General features: G+C 44.6%; 1 protein-coding gene across 1 annotated transcript in view; it reads right to left on the bottom strand.

Moving 5' to 3' along the window:
• The window catches only part of LOC147725951 (uncharacterized), a 70,927-nt gene that overhangs the window by 30,876 nt on the left and 13,851 nt on the right, over positions 1-26,200 (bottom strand). Inside the window, exon 2 of the mRNA XM_086960077.1 lies at positions 6,596-7,445. Within this exon, the coding sequence (XP_086816203.1) occupies positions 6,596-7,445 (850 nt within the window). The remainder of the gene's footprint in view (positions 1-6,595; positions 7,446-26,200) is intronic.

The following is a 26,200-nucleotide window of genomic DNA, read 5'->3' as shown; positions in this document are numbered from 1 at the left end:
CATCCTCTGGGCACCAACTTACCACCTTCGCACAAGTTGCAAAGGATGATGTTCTCCATCTTCTCCAGTCCCTAAAATCGGGCTCTCCTGCCGACCCGTGCCCTGCCCGAGTGCTCTCGGAGGTGGCGGTTACAGTCTGTAGTGAGATCACGCAGATGGTGAACCTCTCTCTGGCTACAGGCGCGGTTCCCCAGGTTTGGAAACACGCCAAACTTCTTCCACTCTTGAAGAAACCAGGACTGGACGTGTCGGTTCCGGGCAACTACCGACCCATATCCCTTCTACCTGCTCTCACGAAAATCTGTGAGAAGGTAGTTCTTCAACAAGTGGAGAGTTTTGTCGAAACATCTAATGCCCTCCACCCTGCCCAATCGGGCTTTAGGGCTGCTTATAGCACCGAGACGGCCCTGGTGGAGATGACCGAGGCAATTCGGGAGTGTCTAGACGGAGGTGGCAGAGCGGTCCTAATTTTATTGGACCTCTCTGCCGCTTTCGATACTGTCCCCTATGACCTCCTTCTCGGTCGGCTGTCTGCCATAGGTATTGGGGGAGTGGTGCTGGAATGGCTGTCCTCTTTTTTATCTGATAGGACCCAGCAGGTCTGGATGCCCCCGCATGCCTCCGAGCAGAAACCTTTGCTCACAGGGGTCCCGCAGGGGTCCACACTTAGCCCCTTACTGTTCAATGTGTACATTACACCTTTGGTATACCTAGCTGAACAGTTTGGGGCTAAAATCCTAGGGTATGCTGATGACACCCAATTGTTGTTTACCTGGCCAGATGACAATCTGGACACGTCTACAGTCCATCTGTGTCTGTCCTCGGTATTTCGCTGGCTAACACAGGTCCAGCTGAAGTGCAATGAGGACAAGTCCGAAGTGCTCTTTTATGGTTCCTTCCCCCCCTCATTTAAGAGCACACTTTGGCCTTCTAACATTCCTTGCCCAAAAGAGATGGGGAGACCTGCGAAAAATCTGGGCATTTGGTTCACGGAGGATCTCAGATTTGAGCATCACATTAAAAAACTTACAGGCACCTGTTTTGCCACTCTGAAAATGCTCCGCAAGTTTTTCCCCTTGCTCCCTAGGGAGGCCAGAGAGTCGGTTGCCAGAGCACTCATACTGGCCCGCCTCGATTACGCGAATGCACTGTTCAGTGGCATTCCGGCATACCTGGTCAAACGCCTCCAAATTATTCAGAATGCGGTGGTACGCCTGTTATTTAACATCCCCAGGTGGAAGAGCGTTCGCATTGAGCTGCGCTCGCTTCACTGGCTTCCCGTAGCGCAACGCATTCTGTTCAAATCTTTGGTGTTGGCGTTTCGTGCAATTCATGACCAGGGCCCCTCGTACTTGAGAAAGAGATTTACAAGGTATATCCCGGCACGCACCCTGAGATCCGCCTCTCTGTTTAAACTGTCCCTTCCCCGTTTTAAACGTGCCAGACTGGGCGGCCAGTCGCTGTCTGTTGTGGTGGCTCGGGCCTGGAACGCCCTCCCTCTCCATCTACGCTCCACGCCGACAGTGGCTGCTTTCAAAAAACACCTGAAAACTCACCTATTCAAGAGTGCAGTATAGGAGGATCCCCCGATGTCTTGTTCTCTGCCTTCTGTCTTTTTCCTCGCGCCAGGATACTCACCAGTAACAGAGCGCGTTACAAAACGGTTTATACTTATACTTATACTTATACTTGTATGCATCCCAGACCACTTGGGGTGAGGCACTCCCATCATTGTCTTGAAAATATAGTTCTGTCTCCTGAGTAAGTTGGTCAATTATTTTGGGATCTAGGAGGACAGAACGGTCTAGAGTCCATCTCTGTATTGTTGAATCGTCCTTTATTTTTAATGTCATTTGGACAGCCGAGTGGTCTGAAAGATGAGCGGGAAGGTGGGTCAATTAATGAGTATTTTCTACTAGTCCCTGATCTATTAAGAAATAGTCGATTCTTGATTGAATTCCAAGCTTTTTATTGTTAAAGGTAAACCTATCATGTTTGGAGCCCTTTTCATCCCATACATCAAGAAGATTTAGATCTCTTTTATATATTCCCACCATTCTCTCATTTTAGGCAGGCTGTTCTGTTTTCCTTTTGGGATCCGATCTGTGTTTGGATTTAAAATTATGTTAAAGTCTCCGCCTAGGATCACAGGAAAATCTACCGATATCAAATGGGAGTATAATGATTGTAATGGGGTAGGATCATTTATATTAGGGCCATAATACCCAGCTAAAATAAAGATGTTATTGAGAAAAGTAATCTTGGCTAGCGCCCATCTACCCTTAGGATCTGTCTCGGATGATAATATTCTTGCTTTCAGAGATTTTTTTATGAGAATTACAACCCCTTTTGTGACGCACTGTTGGTCAGTACAAACATAATCCTCAACCCAATGAAGAGTTTTAATGATCTCTTCCCATTCTGTTTTCATAAGGTGTGTTTCTTGCAAGATTAAAATTTCGCTATCGGCAGCTTTTAAATATTCAAAGATTTTCCTTCTTCTGCTCTTGATTCTTAACCCATTAACATTCCAGGTAATTATTTTAATATTCTTCAGGTTTGGCGCTCATTGTTAATCAATTGGTTCCTGATTCTCTCCCCTGGATTGAAATGAGGACGTTTTTTTTTTTCCCTATTTTGCTCCCAACCCCCATGTGCTCCCCCCCCCCTCTTTCCCTCTTAAAATGGCTGAAAGCCATTTGTGTTTGTGGTTATTCAATGAAAACTCAAAAAAAAAGAAAAGAGAAAAGGAGGGACGGGGAGACACATGTCCTCCCTGGGACGCTAGTGTTAAAAGTAAGTCTTAATACTAGATTTCATTGCTCATTATAAGTATATACCGCTGAGAACAAATATGTTTAGTCTAGGAATGGGCTTGGGATTGAATTTGAATTTGATCCCGCATCAGTGCTAATACGTTATCAACTTCTAGAGGATCTTTAATAGTATACATCTTATTCCTCCACATAATCCTGAGTGAAGCCAGGAACTTCATTTGGACTGTAGCCCCGAGTGATTTTAGTTCGGGCATTTTTTGGCCCAACTCCCATTGCCTGTCTTGTGTCACTTTCGCAATGTCAGATCGAATCCTAAAAGACCAGTCGTCCCTGTTGTATGTTCCAGTTTTTAGTGCTTCACTCAGGATCCTCTCTTTGATGTTGTAAGATTTAAAATTCACCAGGATCTTCCTTGGATTCTTTCTCTCCTTAGGTTTTCCAAAAGGATCACGGTGAACCCGCTGAATATCATTTTCCAGGTCTAAGGTTTTACACCACGGAAAATATTTCTCTATTAGCGATATTATAAATTTCTTTATGTCTGACCCTTCTCGCCCTTCCGGCACATTAAGAATTCTCAAGTTTGATCTCCTAGACTGGTTTTCCAAGGCTTCTAGTTTTTCCTCCATACTTTTGTCCTTTGCTTTTAAATCTCTTATATTTTTTTCTGATGCTTCCACCCTCTTAGTCAGACCCACAGCTACAGCTTCCACTGTAGAGATTCTCTCATTCAACGCCAATAACTTTGAGTCCAGAGATTCAAATCTATCATGGAGTTTGATTTGGTTATCCTCTGATATCTTAAATCTGGATGTCATCTCTGCAAACATCTTTTCCATAAGGACCTCCATATTGCTACTAGACTCACAGTGCATTTTATCGGATTTACCAGATTTAGAATTAATGTTAAATATATCTAAGGTGTTGATGTCTGGGGATACGATGTTTATAGCATTCTCCAATTCTGGAGCAGAAGGCATAGTAGAACAATTAGGGGTAAGTTCATTTCCAGAGGAGACTTGAGGTGTAGTTATTGTCTGACTCAGAGTCTGGCTGATGGGTAGGTCCTGGGAATGGACTATCGTCTGTGGTTCCTCAAGATCCTGATTCTCTAACTCCCTCAATGAGAATTCTGTCCAAAAAGTTGCCCGGATCGCTTATATCCCCCATTAGTGGCTGAGGTAACATTGGTGAGGCGGGCTTATCCATTACAGATATAGAGGGGGTTTTGTCTTGGTTTTTGTCCTGCACTTTAAAGTAAGACCTCAAAGAGGGTGTGATTTTTAATGCAGATTTTCTTCTCTTTTCATCTAGTTCCAGCCTCCCTTCTGACGCTCCTTTCTTATTTACTGGTATTCCTTTATCTGTTTTAGGGGCTTTACAGGAAATTCTCTTTGTGATTCGCGGAATAACAGTTTGCTTAAGAGCCGGAGGAGCTGATTTTTTAAGAAATAGCCTGTTCCTTAAGCAGTAAGTGGACTTTGCCTGTCGATTCAAATCAAGATCAGTCTCGGGATTAGCAGCCAGATCTAATTTATCTACTATGGTATCAAATTTATCAAATTTATCAATTTTATCTATACCTGTAGCACTGGAGCTAGCTAAAACTCTTGTTTGCTTTAATAGATCAGGGATTACTGGGGGTGAGGTGGAGCAAACTGTGCTTTCTTTCTGCCCCTCCACTTTTACACCACCCAATCTCCTTAAAGTGGTATGTTGTAAATGTACCTGTATCTGTAAATATTGTGACAATGTACTGCTCTCACAAGCTCCTACCAGATAAATCAGCTGAGGCAGGTAGTCAGGGCTGTTTAGTTTAAATAAATTCCCCGAAATTGGTGTGTCAGTTACTGGGAGAGTGCTACTGGATTGAGGCTGAGACTGGTATATCTTCGTGATTCTCCTATTATTTACCTGGACCTCAGAACTAAAGGACTCCCCTGAGAAGTGTGTCCGGGTTCTAAACGCTTCTACTGCTACCTCTGACACTGAATGAAAATCGGCTTACTACTTTCCTGCTGCTCCGCCGTGCACGCAGGGCAGCCTGCCACTTTCCAGCGTCTGAGTTCGTGAAGGGTTCCGAATCGAGCTCCGAGTCACCGATGGGCAGTTTCCGTTTCCCGGTATTCTCTGACACACCAGCGGGGGCTGGGGGAGGATCTTGAACGCTAACGCTGAGCGGAATCAACATGGGCAAAAAAGAATCACCCGGCAGGTAGGAAAACGGCGTCTTCCGCGTCTAACAGCGTCTACCAGCACCTCCACTAAACTGAACTTTTAAATAGCTAAAGAGTAGGTCTGGCACTCATATTTAGTATGCCATGATGAAAGAAATAGAATCGCTCCTAATTCAGCATATTCACGAGCATCCTCATCAGGTATAACTGCACGCGGAGCTCAGGCACGGAGCTCCCGACCGGTCTCAACAGCCGGCCGCCATCTTTCCCCCGACCAAACCCAGCTCTTGTACGTCACTTGTAATAAGGTGGGCAGAATAGTCCCTATTTTTGTGACAGAATAACCTACTAGCCAAACTCTGATTCAGGCTCTAAGCCTTCAAAAGGACTTTCAATGAAGGGGGGACATAGATGAGTTTGTTGCAGTGTCTATCTAAGTCAATACAACTGTAAGGCGATTTGCAACTGGGGCTGGACCTAACCACGATGTTCGCGCGTTTTCCAGGTTGAAGTGATTGGACCAGAGGACGCAATGGCAAGAGAGCACTTGGAGGGAATGGACCGGGCTACAGTGGTACCTGTCCTCCTGCAAGTCGTCTGTGCAGTGGGAGTGGGGGCGGGGGGACCTTGAGTTGGAGCAGAGGCATCTGGGCTCAATGTGCAATATAGGGATTCAGGGGTGAGTGGGTAGTCAAACCTTGTCCCACTGGACTACCTCAGTGGGGTAGGCTTGGACCTTTACCCACTGCGAAAGTTTACCTGTTGTTTCCAAAGACATTCTTGAGATGCTGGAAATAGGATCACACTTCATCAGTTCAGCACATATCACTTCATGCACAATATCTGCAGGTAGTGTACCCAGAGGCCTGGAATATCTCCATTCAAACAGATGCCCCTCTTTAAAAATGTCCTGGGTGCCCTTAATCAGAGACACTGACATATCTTCTCCCTACTCCATTACCGCCCTGTAGATCTCCAGATATATTGTTGATCAACCTTGGTCAAGATCTATATATGTATGAGGTACCATGCACCTTCTGAAGAGAAATAAGCACAGGGGGTGGGCCAAGAAATTTAAAGCAAAAACAACCCCAATAGAGTGGTGTAGGGTAAAAGGGGTTGAACATGGTAATGCTTCTAAATTAATTGCTGTAGGATGCCTACAATTCTGAAACAGTATAAGCAATGTGAAATTTGTGTATGAATCTACCCAGCAGGTGCAGAAAACTAGCTATTCATATGCAAATTAATAATTCAAACAGCTAAGAACTTTAAGGGTAAAGGAGAGGATTAAAGGAAGATTATGTGATGTTTAACATATATGATGTTCAAATCCCTCAGTACAGAGCGCCATGGCTGTGCTGCAAAATGAAGGAATTGGAAGGTGAAGTATGTGGGTGCAAAGGATTAGCCCTATGGAGCTCAGGCTTTAGACCTGAGACTTGCGAGTGTGTAGGACAATAGAAGGTGGTGAGTCGGCCATAAGGTACAGTGGGAGTGATCTTAGGGCTGCTTGTGGGGAGAGCTAGAAGAGCTGCTGTGTGACGACATTGGACCATCTGCAGAAGAAAGCAGCAATCTTTTGCAGATGGATGCCACTTTGATGGCCAATGATACTGACAGGTGAAGTGAGATACTTACTCAAAGGTGGATTTCAGTGGAGTGGAGCTGCCCTTGTTGTCGTAGACTTTCTCGCTCACAAAGTAGGGTTCCATGGCGAGAATCTTGCCAATGTCAACCAGGAATTCAACGCTCTTTATCTTCTTGATGGTCTTATCATGGGTGAATGCCAGGCACTTATAGATAGTGTAGTTGCGGCCCATGGTCCTGGCTCTCGACAACCAAGCATCCGACTTGCTGGTGGGCGGTGGTGCTGTTAAGACGACTCCGTCCGCATGCTGGACACACCACAGGTCGCCGTTATGACTGAAATTGATGAAGTAGGTCAGTGAATTCCACAGCCCTTGTCCAATTACAATGCTCTTGGCGTACCAAGCTCCATCTGTTGTCGAGAAAGGGTGGCCTTTCACCAGCTTATCTTCTATAACCCCGTGCATTATATTTTCATGGTCAAAAAACAGTGCCAGAAAGAGCTGCCAGTCGCTGCCGCCTATCTTAGTAGCTTGCTTGTAGAGCCAGGGCACATGCTCATTGTATGGTTCTGGGCCTCTGTACCATGCACCCGCCTTGGTCACAGCAAACAACTTCCCGGAGCGACTGAAATAAAGGAACTTGAACTGGTCCCAGTTCACCCTCCCTACACATGTCGCACTCGCGAACCAGTCCTTCCAGGGGGACGAAGGGGTGGGTCCTTTGTACAGATCCGTCCCCCGTACAACAAACATGTCTCCTTTTGGGTTGAAAAAGACGTGGCTGGCATTGTCCAGCCGGCCCAAGGACATGGATCTTGCTGTGTAGTTGTCTTGAACATTTGCTGGAGGCAAGCCAATCCTGCAGTTGTTGGCTTTGTCAATAGTGAACAGGAGGGTTTCTAGGGTGCAAGAGAAAAGACACATCTTAATTCCTGGTCCCTCTAGGATCTTTAAAAGATAAATTCTTATAGGAATGACAGATACTTCATTAGTTTTAGGAGGAAGCAGGAATTTGCATTAGGAGTATCATCATTCCATAAACCATGGCTTTATGGTTAAGTCCAAAGCAGCCACATTTACACCCAAAGCTCATGAGGACATTAAGATCCATTTGATTTATCGACAAGACCAGGAGGCCTCCACAATGACACGTTTTTCAGAGAGTTTTTGCAAGCTTCAGTAGGTTATTTTCGCTCTGTGTAGTAACACCTTTTCCCTATGTGGTTTTCCCAAGAAGATATTTTGAGTGGTAAATGTGTGTGAGTGCAGATGGCACGCAGAAACATTGTCTGGAGCAGTGGCAAACAGTGCATTGTAGCCAAGCCCACAAGAAGGAGTTGGCACCAACTGTCTTGCCCAATATAACACCCCAAAAACCAACAAATGTGATTGACAAAGCATCCATGCACGAAAAAAACAGATTGAACAACACGTGTCATGTAATAAGCACCATTTCACAATGTTATTGAGCAGTGTTTTCTTCTCACATCCTCTACGAACAACAAAGCACTTACCAAATACCCCACATAATACAACGAAGACTAACCCACAAAAAAAATACCCAGAGCCCACCCCCAATCACACACCACCATTCCCGTGCTCATGCCATACAAACACGAATTCTAACTTTGTTAAAACTACAATACCTGACTTTCACACAATCTTTAATTTAACCTAATCCCTGGCATCAGCGTTGGACCCCTTAAAACAACCCCACTAAATGTGTAAACAAAACTTACGCTTCATATGGAGCTACATTTTCTAACCACGCCACAGTGATTATCAGGGCGGCTATGGTGCATTTGTTTTTGGCTGGAGAGGCTGCTGGATGAGGTCACTGGAGGCCCATAGGAATGAATGTGAATTACCGAATCGGTAAATACTGATTCGGTAAAATAGAGAAACATTCAATGGTGGCAGGGTGTCACATTAACACCGTGTTGCACCCCTGAAAAGTGCTTGTGTGCACATGTGGCACACATACATGCCCTAAGAGCATGAATGTCTGCCACATGGCACTGCTGGAAATGCACAGATTTGCATTTTCAAAGGTATTCGTTATTTACCACCAACTAATAGTTGGTGGTAAATAACGAATCCCTAAATGTAAAAAGCACTCACTTGAGTGCTCTCTACATTAAGCATTCGGTAATTTACCGAATCGGTATGCTAATTTACAGATTCCTTAATTACCGATTCGGTAAATTACCAAATCCTACTATTTGGCCACCTACATCTGAAAAGCCTAATTCCGGTCGGTAATGGCCGAAATTCTGTAATTTTGGCTGTTACCGACCGGAATTAGGCTTCCTACATCTGGCCCCATAACTGTTTTCCATAAAAGGATCCAGGCCAAATTTACATCCTTAGTTTCACACATTTTGCAGAACCTAATAGTAACCAGGGTTTGTCTCCTAGAGGGAACTGAGAAAATAGTCTAAATGTAACAACATTTTGTGGTTTTATTTTTTGAAGTGCTGTGCAAGAACCTATATTTTCTATTAACATCACCATCCTCCCAGCTTTCAGGAACAAGCAAAGTTGTAAAACAAATGATTTGAACCACAGTTTTTTCTTTTTTTTAGTGATAATCATTTTTTTCCTATTTATTGTGGTTTCAACCTACATGCAATTTATGATGTACACGGATGTGAAGCTCATGGATGAACACAGAAAGCTATACATGTTTGAAAACTAGACAAAATTCAGAATTTCACAATGGTCATTTGTGTAGGTCGCTAACAGTTTTTCCAAAGCGACTAATTGTTGAATTAAAAGTAGGAAAGAGTTGAAATAGCTGTTTTTCGTGGCCCTGATGTCTGATTTATAAAAGCAATACACTGTCACTTCTGTCAGACTGTTCTGTGCACAGGGATATATAGGTTGTTTGTTGCTGAGAAACATATGGGACAATCACTGAACTGCAGCTTAGAATGATTTTTTATTGTTTACTGGCCATGCATGCAGTGGGTAAGAAGAAAATCTATGCAGTAAATACTGAGGTCAAGACACTATTACGAGATTCAGCGAGCATTTTATAAAACGTGCTCTATCTTGCGCACTGCCGTACATTTGGAAGCCAAAACTGGAGAACAATTCAACTGGTATTAACATTTGATTAATTATTCTGTGTTCCCACATAAAAAACTGCCCAGCCACACAACCACACACGTTTGCATAGTATATATGTGGACGTGCTGGATGTAAGAATTTTGTGGAACACTGCAGATTCCGTAATGTTCTCTCACGGAAATGTGAGGAAAATTAGTAATTTTAGACAAAGAATGAGGTTTGCTGGGCATTCTAGGTAGGAAAATGTAGTGGGCTCCATGCATATCATCCCACTCTGAACTCCTGAATTGTTTTCTGAAAATGGGTTTAGTGTGGCTCCCTGGTTGCTGGCTGATGCAGAGCTCAAATAGTGAAGCCATTTACCATGGCAAGTGAGAGAAAGTGGGATTTACCTGCTCTCTGCCACCTATTTGTCAAAACTATAATAATAATAATACTGAAGTTTTATAAAGCGCGAACCGCTACCTCAACAACAAAGGTGTCCCGGCGCTCAAACAGCAAGCAGCACATGCAGAATGGTATCAGAAAAAAACAGGGGCATTCCTAATTGTTGTTAAAAAGCCATGTCTTTAGTGATTTTCTAAAGCAGGACTCTGTATTTGCGTGACGGAGGAACATCGGCAAGGCCTTCCACATTTTTGCTGTTCTAGCAGAGTATGCTCTACCCCCCAGCCGGGCTTTCACGAAGCGGGGGACATAAAGCAGGTTCTGAGTGTTTGAACGCAAAGACCGAACCTGCTTGTAGCAGCAAAGTCTTAGTTTGAGATAGCTGGGGCACTTTCTCTTCAGTGCGCAGTAGGCCAAAGTAAGAGCTTTTAATTTTATTCTTTTTGCTATTGGAAGCCAGTGCAGATCTTGCAGGTGCGGAGAGACATGATGCCTAAAGGGGATGAGTCTGATCAGCCTCGCGGATGAATTCTGCACCATCTGCAATCGTCTAATCGCATAATTAGGTAGGCCAAGATATAAGCTGCTTGCGTAGTCCAGCCTGGATGTCACTGTGGCATGGACTACAGATTTACGGCAATCTTCTGGTAGCAAGTGCAAGACTTTACAAAGGGTTTTTAGTTTGCTAAAACAACTGGCGTAGACATGTTGAATTTGGGCCGAGAAAGAGAGGTCGGCTTCCCATCTCACTCTCAGATTTTTGATGCTAGAATAGGAGGAAGGTGGAGGACCAATTTCTAAAGGCCACCACAAGTCTGGCGCAGGCATTGGGCACTTTCCAAAAAAAGATCACGTAGGTTTTTCCCGCATTAAGTTTTAATTTATTTGTGTTCATCCAGAGGGCGATATCACGCAGACATCCTTTAAAATTCTTGAAAGTCTCTACCATCTGCTCCTGGTACGAGAAAACCGCCTGGGTGTCATCAGCGTAAGAAATTGCCTTAACACCCCAGTTGGCAATCAAGGAGAAGAGAGGCGCTAAGTACACATTAAAAAGTAGAGGGCTCAGCGCAGAGCCCTGATGGACGCCACACCAGAGAGGTTTAGGTTTCGATGAAAATGGGCGTAGAGCGACTCTTTGCCAGCGGCCGCTAAGGTAAGATTGCAACCAGGTCAGCACCTTCCCCTCTAGGCCTATATCTTTTAATCTCTGAAACAGCCTAGCGTGAGCGACAGTGTCAAATGCTGCGGACAGATCCAGGAGCATCAGCAATGCTGATGCCCCTGAATCTAATGCCCATCTCACAGACTCTGCCACCTCAAGGAGGGCAGTCTCCGTGCTAAAGCCTGACTGGAAACCAGATTGTGTTTCATGCAGAATGGCATTCCACTCAATGAAGTTGATCAGTTGTCTCTGGACCAACTTCTCCAGCATTTCACCTGGTGCGAGCAGTAGAGAGATTGGCCTGAGATTGTTAAGGTCTCCTGGATCTCCGGTAGCTTTCTTTCTCAAGGGGAGGAGGGTAGGAGGCCTCCAATTGTCAGGAAATACACCAGTATCAAGGGATGCGTTCCAGACATAGGTGAGTGTATTGGTAAGGGAATGGGATATTATTTTCCAAAGTTTAGGGAGCCAGGATCATCTGGGACCCCTGATCTACATAATTGAATTTCTAACGATGCATCCAGATTGGTAGAAAGTTAGAAAACAGAGGAACCTCCACCCCTCTTAAAGGAGAGTCCGGTTTCTCTGTTGCCTTAGGTACTGAAAATGAGTCATAGACCTTTAGAATCTTATTTAAAAGAAAACTAGAAATGTCTGCGCACAGAGTTGGTGAAGGTTTCACTTCAGTCTCTATTGCTTTAGGCTTGAAGAAGGTCTGAACTATCTTAAACACATCTTTACTGAAATGATCTGCCTTTTGAATACAGGCAAAAACCACAGTTGATGGAAAGAATGCAGAACAATGTCATACATTCACCCAAGTACAGAGATCTGGGCCTAAATCCATCGTTTTTTTGCACTCCACACCACCCCAGTTCAGACATGGCCATATGCAAATCAGTCTGACCCTGTGCCTCATGGGAACAGTCCAGCCCGAACTGCCAAGCCATGCCTTCCCTGGACCGGAAACAAGCTTAGTTTGGTGGCAGAGTGGGCTAAAGAACGGCGGCTGAAGACGGCTGGAATGCCAGAAACCGGTCCTCGGAAGCTTGTTTCCGGTCCAGGGAAGACATGGCTTGGCAGTTTGGGCTGGACTGTTCCCATAAGGCACAGGGTCAGACTGATTTGCATATGGCCATGGCTGAACTGGGGTGGCAGAGTGGGCTAAAGAACGGTGATGGATTAAACCCAGATCTTTTGACTGGGTGTGAGTGTTTGATTGATTCAGATGCTCCGTCTATCACCACCCCCTTTTGTACCGCTTTTGGCCGCCATAAGTGTGGCAGGGTATGCTCAGACGTGAGTCCCTTGCTCACTTTGCCACTGGATTCAAGCAAGCCGGGCTGAAGACGGGTGGAATGCCAGAAACCGGTCCTCGGAAGCTTGTTTCCGGTCCAGGGAAGACATGGCTTGGCAGTTCGGGCTGGACTGTTCCCATGAGGCACAGGGTCAGACTGATTTGCATATGGCCATGGCTGAACTGGGGTGGCAGAGTGGGCTAAAGAACGGTGATGGATTAAACCCAGATCTTTTGACTGGGTGTGAGTGTTTGATTGATTCAGATGCTCCGTCCATCACCACCCCCTTTTGTACCGCTTTTGAATACAGGCAGCAATATAGTTTCTCCTGACCATTTTTAATGACTTATGTAACTTTTTCAAGGCATTTTTGTAAATTCCTTTAGCCAGGTCGCAGTAATTTATTCTCCACGGGCATTCTAATCTCTTACAGCTCATTTTTTCTGAACCAAGGGGCCGATGGGGATAGTCTGCAAGATAACATCATTTTTGCAGGGGTGACGATCTCCACCGCTGAGGAGATCCATTGATTAATGCCAAGGCATCTATATTAGGGTCTGAAGAAAGAGAGGGGAGATTGTTCTCTAAAATAGGACCCAAGGCTTCAGCAGTCAGACTTTTCCACTTTCTCTTCATGATGGACCGCTTACCCCTGGCCTGGTCGGTATTAGACGGCATCAATGAGAAAGGAATCAGATTATGATTCGGCCAGACCAGGGGGCGGGGAACTTTCATAACCATTGAGGGGTTGTTAATAAAAACTAAATCTAAAGTGTGGCCTGCCTTGTGCGTAGGAGCAGAAACCATTTGCAATAAATTGGCAGCCGCTAGAGAAGAGATCAGCTGGGCTGCTTAAGAACAATTGGGATCATTTACATGAAAATTAAAATTGCAGAGGGCCATATAGTTGGCATAGGTTAGCGATTTTTGGACATTATAGTTACAAAGATCGTGGCAGATCTTTGCGGCACAAACAGGTGGTCTATAGATTAGGGTGCCTGCTAGGGATACCATAGGATTTATCTGAAAGCCAAAATTAAGGACTTCGATGCCTTGTAAATGGAGTGGGCTAGAAGAGACCAATTCCCATGAATCCCTGAAAATAATAGCAATCCCACCCCGTCTTTTGTTGCCCTCCCTATTAGTGAAACACATTTTGAAACCTGGCGGGATGGCTAGGGTAATAGCTGCCACTGTATCTGCATTGAGCCAGGTTTCTGTTAAAAACATGGTGTCCCAAGAGGACTCCATTAGGGCCAGCCAAATATCTTCAGCATGTTTAGGGAGAGATCTACAGTTGGCTAGACATGCCCGAAAAGTGTCAGTGTGCTTTGGCAAGATGCCCTGTGGGCTAGATGTCCCTGAATAGATCATTTTATGCAGTCTTGCCACACCGTTTAGCCCTTGCCCACACGAGTGGCAGCTATCTGACATTCGAGTTGCAGCAGGATCTATCGGGAGAAGCTCAGGACAACTTGCATTACTATAGGACTACAGTTCCTCTCGGTTCCAGCGTATCGTCTTCACCTCCCCACCACCACCGGCAGCATAGCTGGCGTTGGCCGCGTTCGGGTCGCGGACGGGCGCAGACGGGCTTGCCTTTGGCGCACCTTCGATGCGCCGGCGGCGCGCCCGCTGCGCGGCCGGTCCTCCATCTGATTTTACCTGAAATAATCCAAATTTTCTCTTGCTTGTAAAGAGATGGGGGTACTCTAGATCCTAGAGTGGCAGAATGATGTTGGGCCTTTAGGGTGATGATGCGACCTGATGCCAGAAGTGGCCATACATCATCCCATCATCCCATTCTTTTTTATTAACTAATGTCCTCAGCATCCATTTGGATATCTGCCCCCACCAGGGGGGGACTAGAGGGCAAATCCGGCAATCTTCTCTAGGGTGAGCTAAAAGACTTTCCGGGCCCATTCTGGGTCATGGCCCTATGTCTCTGAGTGCCACTCCTCGCCCTACCTTTTTCTGATCTTTTTTGCCTTGTATCTTGTTGGCCTTCTGGCCCCTCTCCAGGGTTCAGATTAGAAGTAAAGCCTGGGAAGGCAAAAAACTGTTGGACCCTTTTTGGGGAGGGACACTGCCAGTGCCTGGGTGGAACTCCCTCCTCAACCCTTGATTTTACCTTCTACCCTGGTTTCCATCGGGTGTTTTGATCTCCCAGGGAGGTGTAAATGGAAAATGAACCTCCCAATTTTCCCTCTACGGGGTCGAGAAATACTTCAGGCCCCATATTGGGGTGGGGGCATAAGCCAATGCTGGGTGGGCAGACCTACTCATTCTTTATTTACTTCTTCCTCTATGGTTTAGTGCACCTTCTTTCACACCCAGGGACATGTTCGGTGTAAACATCCCAATCTGATGTTGGGTTCATGATAGGGTGGGAGCATGGTCCGATTCCTGGATGGGCCTCAGCTTTCTGCTCCTCCCCAGGGAGGGAGGAAATACTGAGAGCAAGCTCCCCTTATCTGCAAAGGTTGTTGTGCCCTGGGTGGAGGGGGTGCCAAATTACAGATGGATGCCAATTGTTTCCTAACCCTGTGTGTTTGACATGCGCAAACTCAGGCCTGTTCTAACTCTCCTCACGCCTGAAGGCAGGAGATCCACCATCTCTGCATTAATAGAGCTACATCTTGATTACTGTAAAAACAAGTTACTTATCTGTACATTGTGGTTCTACAGTGACATATTTTATAGATTCACATGCTTAAATCTTCCCCGTCATCATGGTGGGAGTCCCTTAGTAACAGTAAAACAGCAGTACTATGCTTTAAACTTAATTCCCTCTGAAATTCAATAGTGTTCAGTAACCAGTTATCACCATTTTAGAACATCCAAACTTCAGCCAATTAGAGCATAGACCCAGAGTATCCATCTCCTGCAGGGCCACCATACCTCAGATTTCTAGCACAAGTGCAATTAGAAGAATAATAGAGGTATGTATTGGTGAACCTGACAGGGGAGGACGGCAGGCCACATGTGAATCTATAAAAGATATCAATACTGGAGAACCACAGTTTACATGTTAGTAACTTATTTTTTCTCCAGTATTGTATTTTTTATAGATTCATATGCTTGAATCAGAATAGTAAGCAGTTTGCAAGTAACAAAGAAAGCGGGAAAAGGAGAACCATCCTACCATGCTACCCGAAACCGAGAATAAAAATCAAAGGCAGACAATGTAAATGTAGAAAAAGAGACAACCACAAAACAGTACTATAGGAAAAAGAATAGACCTTAGCGAAAACATGCATACCATATGCAAATAGTCATCACAGGGCCGCGTATCCAACCGTTATATCTGCCTTCCGCCATGTTTCCAGACAAAGACAATGTTCAGCTGCCAGAGAACTGGAGGAGGTCTTATCGGTGGGTAGACCCTGAAGAAGCCCTTCATAAATGTCTTCACCAGCATGTTGGACCTCTGGTGGAGACCGAGGTCATAGACAGAGAGTGTCTCGTTGACGGGAAGATTTTACCTGAAGAAGCCTCTTTGAATGGAGTATGCGGCACAGGTGGAGGAGCAGAGCCAACTCTTTGAAGTGCATGAGAGGGAGCAGGCTGCTCTTTTTTAGCCCTCTTTACTTTCCTTACTCTGAGATCTGAATTTTTTAGGATCTCTTTGGGAAAAAGAAGATCTTTCTTCCTTTCTCTTCTTGGAGGAAGTATGTGTCTTCTCCTCACTCTCAGAGTCTGATTCCTTAGCAGACTTCCTATTTTGTAGCAAGAGAAGCAGCCTTCCCTCATGGTCTTTGAGGGTTTTTGGGGAGAAAGTATGACAGTACTTGCAGTTTCTGGGCTCATGTTCTGGATACAGACACTGCATACATGCCTTATGTGGGTCCTCAGAATAAAGTCTGGACCTTCCACAAGTCTTACAGGGCCTAAACAACCCTTTTTTAAGACTTAGACATTTTGAAGAAAACCAAAAAGGTACACTCACTCCCGAACTGTACATAACACACCATGTGTATTTGTAAAACGCACGTTCACCCGGAGGTATCTTGGTGCAGAATAGCAGATGTTTCGTGTTACCCAACTCAATGGTACTCATTTTATCAACCTCAGATGTATGAAAGACTGAGTGGACCCGCCGGGATTTGAACATGTGACCATGAGGAAAAACACAGGCCCCCGCAGTGGAGGAATTGTTCCACTGAGGCACCAGACCCGGCTGAAGAGATGGACGTAGAAATTAACTGCAGTTCAAAAGGGTAAGAGTAGAAACACTGTGACTGAGCAGAGCTCAGGGAGACTCCCTAACACACAACATGCGGTAAGAAATCTGAGGTATGGTGGCCCTGCAGGGAATGGATACTCTGGGTCTATGCTCTGATTGACTAACGTTTGGACCTGTAATTTCTGAAGGTGAACTCCCCATCCCTCCATAGAAGAGTCTGACTGCAATATCATATACAGCTTCGCTGAGAGGAAGAACAGACCTTGAGATAGATCATCCCCAATCGCCCACCAGGACATTGCTAAGGTCATTTCCGGTGTGACTGAAACAATGTTGTCGAAGGAGGAAGCTAGAAGGCCCCTTGGAAATGTACATAAACAAGTAGAACGAGCATAGAGCTATGCTTCTAGAAAACCTTTTTTTGGTTTCAGTGAAATGATGCACTATCAAATTTTGTTCTGCATTTATTTGGCTATAGTCTCCTTGGTGGGGAAACCCTTAGTTTTTTTATCCTACCCCAGGGACCATATATTGAAGGACTAGGTATCCTGTAGGTAGTTTTAACTTTCCACAATTACAAAATTCACCCCACACACAAAAAAGGGAAAACAACAGTGCCGCTGTAATCAGGTGTCGAAGAACACCTGGTAGGCATTCGGCCTTCCGGATGGGAACCCAATGATGAAGCATGCCACCAATAGGTTGGTGGGTGAGGGTTCTTCTAAAAACCCTAAGGGTTCCCCCATCAAAGAGACTTTAACCAAATAAATGCATAACTAAATTTGATAGTGCATCATTTGCAAGCGATTAGCAACTTCTGGCTTAGCTCCACGGTCTCCTCATCTGTTATAGAGTATTTCATGTATTTTTAAGTCACTATTTGACTTTCTAGCCACAGCATCTCTAGACATGTTCGAGATCACTCTTTACTCTCCTCTCATCTTTCTCTTCCTCATGATCTTTATTTTTGATAAACACCTTCAGGAGGTGGTTTATTTTTTGTCCTAGAGTCTCAACCATGGCATCACCTAATGAATCTAAAACTAATGCTTCCTATATTGAATTTAGGAAGAAGTTGAACTGTTTATATTTGATTAACTTATTACGTCCTGACTCTTCCCTCCTAACTAGCCCAGGACCATGAGAGATTCAGGTGAGCACTTTAAAAATCTCAGTTCACATAAACAATTAACATAAATCACACCGCATCGGGCCCATCAAAATGGTCTGTGTTCTGCCAAGTCGATCATGTTGCCTTTGGGAAGAGTGCATGTAGCAGCACATTTGGATCCAGTGGCACATAGCAGACCTAAATTCTCTTTGCTGGCTGTAACCAACTGTCCAATGTTGTAGGACAGAGTATGCAGATAATTTCCCATCTCCAGAATGATCTCCATGCCCTCTCAGGAGCTGAACAATAGGTGCACATGACCAGGTTCCAATGCAGTGATCCTGTAGGAAAAGAAAAGTGTTCTAGGGTCTGTGTGTGGTGCTGTGGGGGTTAAGCCTCTTCCTCTGCTTGTTGGATCCAGACAGATGGATCAGGTTATGGTCTGGCATTGGTGTATCCTCTTCTTCCTAATCACCTCATTGCTCTGTGGTTTTATGCGCAGATGGTAGTGGAAGAAAAGCTGAGATAATTGAAAATGCAAGGGCTATAGTGCCTGTCAATAGAATTCTGTATTCTGCTGCAAGGGCTGGTTGGGTCACAGCAGCTGCAGCTATTGCTGTAGCAGTTATGCCCTATTCTGTTGTTGTACTTGCATGTGTGCGAGCTGCAATTGCCACAGGAACTGAGGCAGGCAGGCTGGAAGTTCTTGTGTGACCTACCATGTTGCTTAAATCGTGGCCGTTGTAGTGGTCATGACATGGGGAGGGCTTCCTGCTGTGTGAGTTCTTGTGTCTGACAAACAAATGTCAGCAGTGATTTGTATAGATTTCCTTCTCTTAGATTTTCTTGCAGGTGGTGGTCTACGGTTTGGAAAGGGCTGTTCTGCATCCTTCTGAGCTGTTTCACTTGCAAGTTGGAGTGCATTCTTTAGTGATGCCACAGTAGCAACTTTAGATATGCATGACGTGATTTCTAGGGACCCCAGCTTATCAACCACTGGAACTCAGGGACACTGACTGAATCATTACTGGAAGCCCGGGACCCCAGCTTAAGTATTGTTGATGATGTGAACCCCAAAACAGTACAAAAAAATAGAGACAAAACATTCATCAAACAAATACACAAATGATGACACATTTTGTTTAATTTGCAAACACATATAAATAAAAAATTATCTAAATCTAAATTTAATACAAAGGTTGGAGGTTTTCTAAATTCAACTGAGGCCACTCATAGTCCATAGCATATTCTGTTTGATGCAGCTGCACTGCTCCTACAAATCAATCTGAGGAAACTAATTAAATTTTTAGCCTCCAATTTTGAATAACTTTACATTTGCAGTAAGTTTAAAAAAATGTAATTGTGCATTTAGCTTCTTTGTTTATATGCATTTTATTAATCAGTTAATATTCAGTTTTCTAAGTAGTCGTGGACCCCTTAGGATGCTTTGCGGACCCCCAGAGGTCCCTGGACCACAGGTGGGAACCACTCACATAGGTGCTATATCCAAGGACGTGTATTAAAATGTGCACCTTCGAATGGAAGATGAAGTCTTTTGGGGACTAATAGGAAAGGGATCTGCTTTCTATTATGCTATGGTTCGCGTCTTCACAGGCTGCACATACCCCAGGCAATCTTGTGAAATTTCGGGGAACTTCCATATTCCTTGGAATTCACCACAGAAATATACAACCTATTCTGGGCAGATGGTAAATGTCTGCTGGGACCCTATAGGGCATTTTTACAAGGGTCACTTTTAACAAAATGCCCTGCTCCATATTTACAAAATGACTTTAAGCCCCTTTTTGTGGCTTAAAGCCACGTTGTAAATATGGTACCCTTTCACGTAGATATCTGCATGAAAAGGGCATGCAATGGGTGATACTGTGGGCGTTCCGCTGCAACACCCACTGGTTTTTGACTCTGCCCCAGATTTACAGAGATCTTTAAATCTGAGGCGGTGCTAAAAACTAACGCCCTTAAAGAGCAGGTGTTAGAATAGTGACACGAGGAGAAATACTTTTAGTTCTCCTATTTATTGCTTTTTCTATGTGAGCTGCATTCTGTAGCAAACATAGAAAGAGCAAAACGCCATTATGGATTGTTTATGTGCAGGAAGGGACACCTACCTGCAAATAAACAATCATGCCCTGCAATGCAGGCGCTCTTGCACTATTGTTGGCGGTAGGCATCTAATTTTAGAGCCAGCGCTAGGGAAAACACAGGGGTGCGCTGTATTGTTGTAAATAAGGCAAATCCCTGCATTTTGGAAATGTCATAGCACAGTGCTGCCAAATTTGGCGCAGCTCCGCACTCCGACATTCCCTTGCACATATTACCCTATGTGGGGTGGAGCGAGAGAGACAGAACGATAAGGGTGTACTAGGGGAAATTGTTGCATAACTGGAGGTGCATTAAATACTCCCCTTTGCTTTGAGTCAGGGTGTGGAGGGAATGGAGCTTAGGGAATGGGCTGCAGTCCAATCCCTAAGCCCATTTTAGGGGCAGAAATTTCTAGCTGTTGAAATGGTACCCAATGTTGCAGCACCTGTTAAGCCCAGATATGAAGCACTAATTGTATTATAATTGGGCAGAGCAGAGTGGCACAAAGGAATTTTGCTCTGCACAACTTGTAATTGGGCCAATAGCTTGATGTGTATTAAAATGAGGGTAATCTACATGTAATGTCCCTCAATCATTTTATTACATATGTCCAATGGTCATTGATGTGACATGCATTCCTCAAGAATAGCCACGTCACATCATTTTGTCTTTGCCTTATGCATAAGTGGCACTCGATCACCTGCTCCACCCCTGCGCTTATGCGGTGATGAAACTCCTGATCTGCTCTTCCCATGGACTCAGGCTGAAATGTGGTGCTCGGCCACATCTAGTGACTAGATTGTCACATCTGTGTTTTTAACAGAAGTTACTGGACATGACGTTTAATGTTTTGTAATCTGCCCCAGGCCAAGATCTCCTGTGCTGCTGCACCACTCTAATACTTCCCAACTTTTCTGATGCTTTTTCCTCTTTTTATTTTTACTGTTTCCCCTTCCTTTGTCCCTGTTTTTCTGAGCACTTTCTCTTGCTTTTGTTTCGTATTGTACTGCTTTTTCCTTCCTCTTACCTGTTTTTCTGAGTGCTTTCTCATGCTTTTGTCTAATTTTTCACTAGCAACTCAAGCGCCTTGAGACCCTCATGGGTGATTTGCTGTGCTTTATAAATCCTGATTGATTGATTATTGTTATTACTGTTGTCCGCTGCCCAGGGGGTGAAGATACTGCCTTGATATTTTGGGTAACGGGCTGACATATCCTAGCTCCTACATGATTACTAGTTTGTGCACCAAATACTCTATGCACCTCCGCTCATCTTTTCTTTCATGACATCTTCTTGTGCAACAACTTGCACTAAATGTAACCTTTCTGATTCGCGAAGCGGCCATGTTTGAAGAAAGCCTTGTTTCCTAGTAAGGACAACTATTATTGACAAAAGATAGGAATTAATTATAACTTCAGACATAGATGCCAAAGAAGTAGAAGCAAGCTTTCTGCAGTGAATAATGTGTCCAGAAGGCTACGCAAGGAACACTTATATTTTGTATTATGGATCTAGATGGCAGTGGCAACTGAATATTGTACTTATCCTGTTTTTGAATGTCATTTCCATGTTCTGTACTTACACACAATGTATACTACCAGATATTGCCACATAAAAAAAGAACTCTGTGCAAACAGACAACATGCAGAGTTTCTGGCTGGTAAATCCAACACCACAGGTTCCATTCTTGAATTTGCCGGTCAGACATAGCATCCTTTCAGAGTTGGTACACACGGGGTACCCCATAATTCTCAATCAGGGCAAAACAGCAGTGGAATCATAAAGAGATAGTGAAGTCAAGATTGCAATCAGTCTTACACACCTCCTCAGGGCTTTATTTAATTGATGGAGGGTGGCTGCATGGAATCCCCTCCTGGGACTGTTTGAAGCCCCCAGGACCACCCCCTACCCGGGGCTCAAATAAATCTAGTGCGGGCCGCAAAGACTCCCCGGCCCAAATAACTTCAGAAACTGGGGGGCCATCACCTCACCGGGGCCGGCCTGTGCCAATTAAAGGAGGGGGCGTGCTGCCAGCCTCCTTGTGCCAGTAATAGCTCTTGGGACCGCCCCCTCAGGGCGGGCTCCTGCTATTTCACAAGGTGCCCAGCCATGGGAGATAGCAGGTTGCTTTTGTTTGGCGGGAGAACTGACAGCTCCCACCAGGCAGAAGCAAGCACTCCACTTCCAGAAAATGGGAGCTGTAAAAATGCTCCAGCTCCCTGGAAGTGGAGTTTTCAATTCTTTCCTTGCCCACCGACATGAGGGCAGGGAAAGAGATTAAAGCATTGCTTCTACATGCAGAGAGCTGCATTTAGAGAAGCTCTCTGTGTGCAAGAGCAGTGCCAGGTCCCTCAGGAGGTGGGGAGCCTGCTAGGACCACGGGGCCTGTAAGCTTCTCCTGCGGTCCCTAATATGCAAACCGAGTGTCCTGGATGGGGCCAGGGCACCCAGAAAGATGTGGTGAGGCCACGGGGATGGGGTCCCTGGTGCCGAAATTGCATTGCTGAAATGCACACAATGTCACTAGAGAGATTTCCTTGTGGCCAATTAAATAGATATATTACGCACTGGACATTTACTCAATGAGGTGGCTGTTAAAAATTAACCAGAACAAATCACTCCACTTGAGTAGATTTCTTGTGCTAAATTGTGGACTCTTGTTTGATAAAGGGGCAGGTGTGATTCCCTGTGGCCTAGTCGCTCACACAGCTACTGATACACCCACACAGACACCCACTCATACACTCAGGCACTCACACACCCACTGATAGGCCCACTCAGACACTGATACACCCACTCATAGACACACTCAGACACTCACACACCCACTCACAGACCTACTCATACACTCTCACACACACTGAAAGACCCACTCAGACACTCATACCCCCACTCATAGATCCACTCTGACACTCTCACACCTACTCAAAACCCCACTCAGGCACTTATGCACTCACTAACATACCCACTCAACCTCTCTCACACCCACTCACAGACCTAATAAGAGACTCATGCATCAACTCCTGAACCCACTCTGAGACTCACACACCCACCCCAACTGAGAGACTCACTCACGCACCCACTCGCAGACTCAATCAAACACCCATGCACTCACTCACAGATGACTCGCACATTCATGGAGGCACTCACAAACCGACTCTGACACTCTCACACCCACTCACAGACCAACTTAGACACTCACTCAGGCATCCACTCAGACACCCACACAGACACTTGTGTACTCACTCAGACTCCAACTTAGACACTCATGCACCAACTCATAGACCCTCTCAGATACCCACACATCCACATACAGCCACTTACACAGCCACTCACAGACCCATTCAGCCACTCACACCCACAAAACCCCTCACATACCTAGTCACAGACCTATACAGCCACTCACACACCCACTCACCAACCTACACAGCCACTCACACTTTTAAAGATTACGGGTTACAGTTAGGAAATATATATTGTTTTTAAACTTCTAAATTCATATAAAAATTAAGTTTTCAGGGACATTATAGTTAGAAGGTTTTTTTTTTAAAGATTCTATTACCTAACTATAACATCCCTGTAACCTTTGATTTTTTCCAGTAGACCAAAAGCTTCAGGCACCCCACTAAATACCCAATATTGCTATATTTTATTTATAAACAGGTAACCACAAGTGCAGTTATCTAGCAGCAACTAGGCCAAAATATGTCAGAATTCCGCTAAACACCACATAATGCTATATTTAACGTACTCCTCTAAACACATAATATTGCTATTACATTAATTAATTTTAGTAATTCCTTCTTCAGTTTTGTTTTTCAAAATGTTACCATTAATTACCCACACAATACCACTAGTACCAGCACAATATATGGCCTTTTTGTACATAAACAAGATATAACACCTTAACAGACTTTCAGTAACGTAAATTGTGCAACTACTCAGCAAACTTCAACTTACAACACAAGCAGCTCAATAATAATCACAAGACGAGACCTAATGCATTTACCAATGCTTGTTTTGCTTCTTTCAGCTCTATAGGTAACCTATCAATACATGGGCCCTGAAGAACTCGGGGGTTTCTGGACCAAACTCCCATTTGCCAACATGCACAAGTATTCGTGAAGGCAGGGAGGGAAGGGTAGTTACTTGCCCGCTTCAGCCAGTTGTCAGAAGGCATCTCAAATTCAAGTGCCCCGCATTCAGATGGTTACATCATCCACAGACACCTTGGAGGCTTTAAAGCATCATGGGACACGAAGCTTCCTATTTTGTTCTGTTTGGTCAGGTGGCCCCATGTGGCAAATATCACAGGGTGAGTCTGAGAGGATTAGGGGAGTGCAGACATAATGAAGGTGGTACCCTGGTTGGTGCAATTTTGTATGTGTACGAATTCCTGGGTGGCAATTCCCGGCATCTCTAGAAAGCCTGGGTAGGAAGCTTTGTTTTTTATCCTCAATGCCTGTGCCCGGTGAATCCCTGCAGACCATATTCGCGGCGAATTGTTTCTGCCTTACATTAATATACTGTACTAGTAGATACAGGGTCGCAACTAGACCTGAACTTTGGAGGGACCAACAAGTCAACCAATGGAGGCTGGGCAAACATTTGAAGAAATGGGGCGGAGCTATCCTTGGAGCCAATGCAAGAAAATAGAAAGGTAAATTGTGCATTTTAAATATATTGATCAAATGTGGTCGGATTATAACAAACTTGTTTTAGTGGATTTGGCAATGATTATAGGCTACAGAAAGAGGTCTATAAAAAAAGGGGCCTGAGTAAAACAACCTAAAAGCATCTTTCATAAATTTCAATCCAAAACACTTTAGAGCCAATTTTTGCAAAGATATTTCAACCCTTTATGCCAATTTTCAATGTCTTCCTTCAAGCTCCAGAACATATAGAAAGTTTGGCAGATGGGTAACGTCCAACAGAGGTAATTCCAACAGAAACAGAAATCGTGCCACTTAAACTAATGTTCTAATTTTGTTCTAAAGCCCTAGTGCAAAGTGTGAAACCCACTAACCATCAATATTGTTCAGAGGCAATGAGCATCATAAAATGTAACATTTATTACAAAGTTCTTCAAAATTATTTTGAAAAGATTGACCCTATTCATATTCTCTATAATGGTTGTCCATAAAGTATATATTCATTATAGCAATCAGCCCTGCCTTACCCCGAAACCGATCCCAGGATGCTTGTTTCCAGTTCAGGGAAGACCTGGCTTGACAGTTTGGGCTGGACTGTTCCCATGAGGCACAGGGTCAAGACTGATTTGCATATGGCTGGGTCTGCAATTGGGTGGCGAAGTGAGTGTCTGAAAAGTTTTAGCGCTCCGTCCATCATCTCCTTGCGTTTGCTTTGTTCGCTCTAAGTTGGTAGGGTATGCCCAGATGTGGGTCCCTTGCTCACTTTACCACTGGATTCCAGCTAGCCTGGCTGATTAGGGGTTTTATCCAGAAACCAGTCCCAGGAAGCTTGTTTCCGGTTCAGGGAAGAACTGGCTTGGCTGTTCAGGCTGGACTGTTCCCATGAGGCACAGGGTCAAGACTGATTTGCATATAGCTGGGTCTGAACTGAGGTGGCGAAGTGAGCTAAGGAACGATGATGGATTCAACCCAGATCTGTGACTGGGGTGAATGTCTGAAAAGTTTCAGCGCTCCGTCCATCATCTCCTTGTGTTTGTTTGGAAGAAAAGACAACCTTGAATGGCCCACAATAGGTAAATCAAGTAGACCACATGGCTACCAGTTTTTTATGGTAACACAGGAACAAGCAGTGAGCAAAGTAGTGTTTTAATTGTGCAGCGGTTTTGTTCTGGTAACATATTACACCGAATATCAAAGTTATGCTGCTTTAAAAGTACCTAGGCTTAGTTTGGCAGCAGAATATTGTTTCACAAGCATTTTGCTGGCAAGCTACATTAGTTTAAAGAGGCAGTACCCAGCTATGCCAAGCCTGCACATGAGGAGTGCTGGTGCTCTGGCACCATCCTGGTAAACAGACCTAGTGGAGTCTTGGAAAAATTGGAGCAATATTGAAAGTCCGGCAGGCCCCTCACAAAGTTATAGGGAGAAATCTGTAATCTATGACCACCTAAGTGATGTAGAATAGGTTAAGGGGCAGGCACGGAGCACATGCATGGTCTCTTGGAACATAAATGGGATGGGTACCCAAATAAAACGGGAAGCTTTGAATGATCTCGCAAAAAAGTGTGAAATTATTTGTATACAAGAGACCTGGCTCTGTGGTGAACCCCCGGTTGTGGAAGGGTTTAAACAAATTTATCGCCCAGCAGAAAAATCTACTTCGGGCCGCCCAGCCGGTGG

This window comes from Lissotriton vulgaris, chromosome 3_1, assembly GCF_964263255.1.
Source record: "Lissotriton vulgaris chromosome 3_1, aLisVul1.2, whole genome shotgun sequence".
Lineage (NCBI taxonomy): Eukaryota > Metazoa > Chordata > Amphibia > Caudata > Salamandridae > Lissotriton > Lissotriton vulgaris.
The sequence above is the reverse complement of the archived record's forward strand: the minus strand, read 5'-3'. Positions and strand labels throughout refer to the sequence as shown.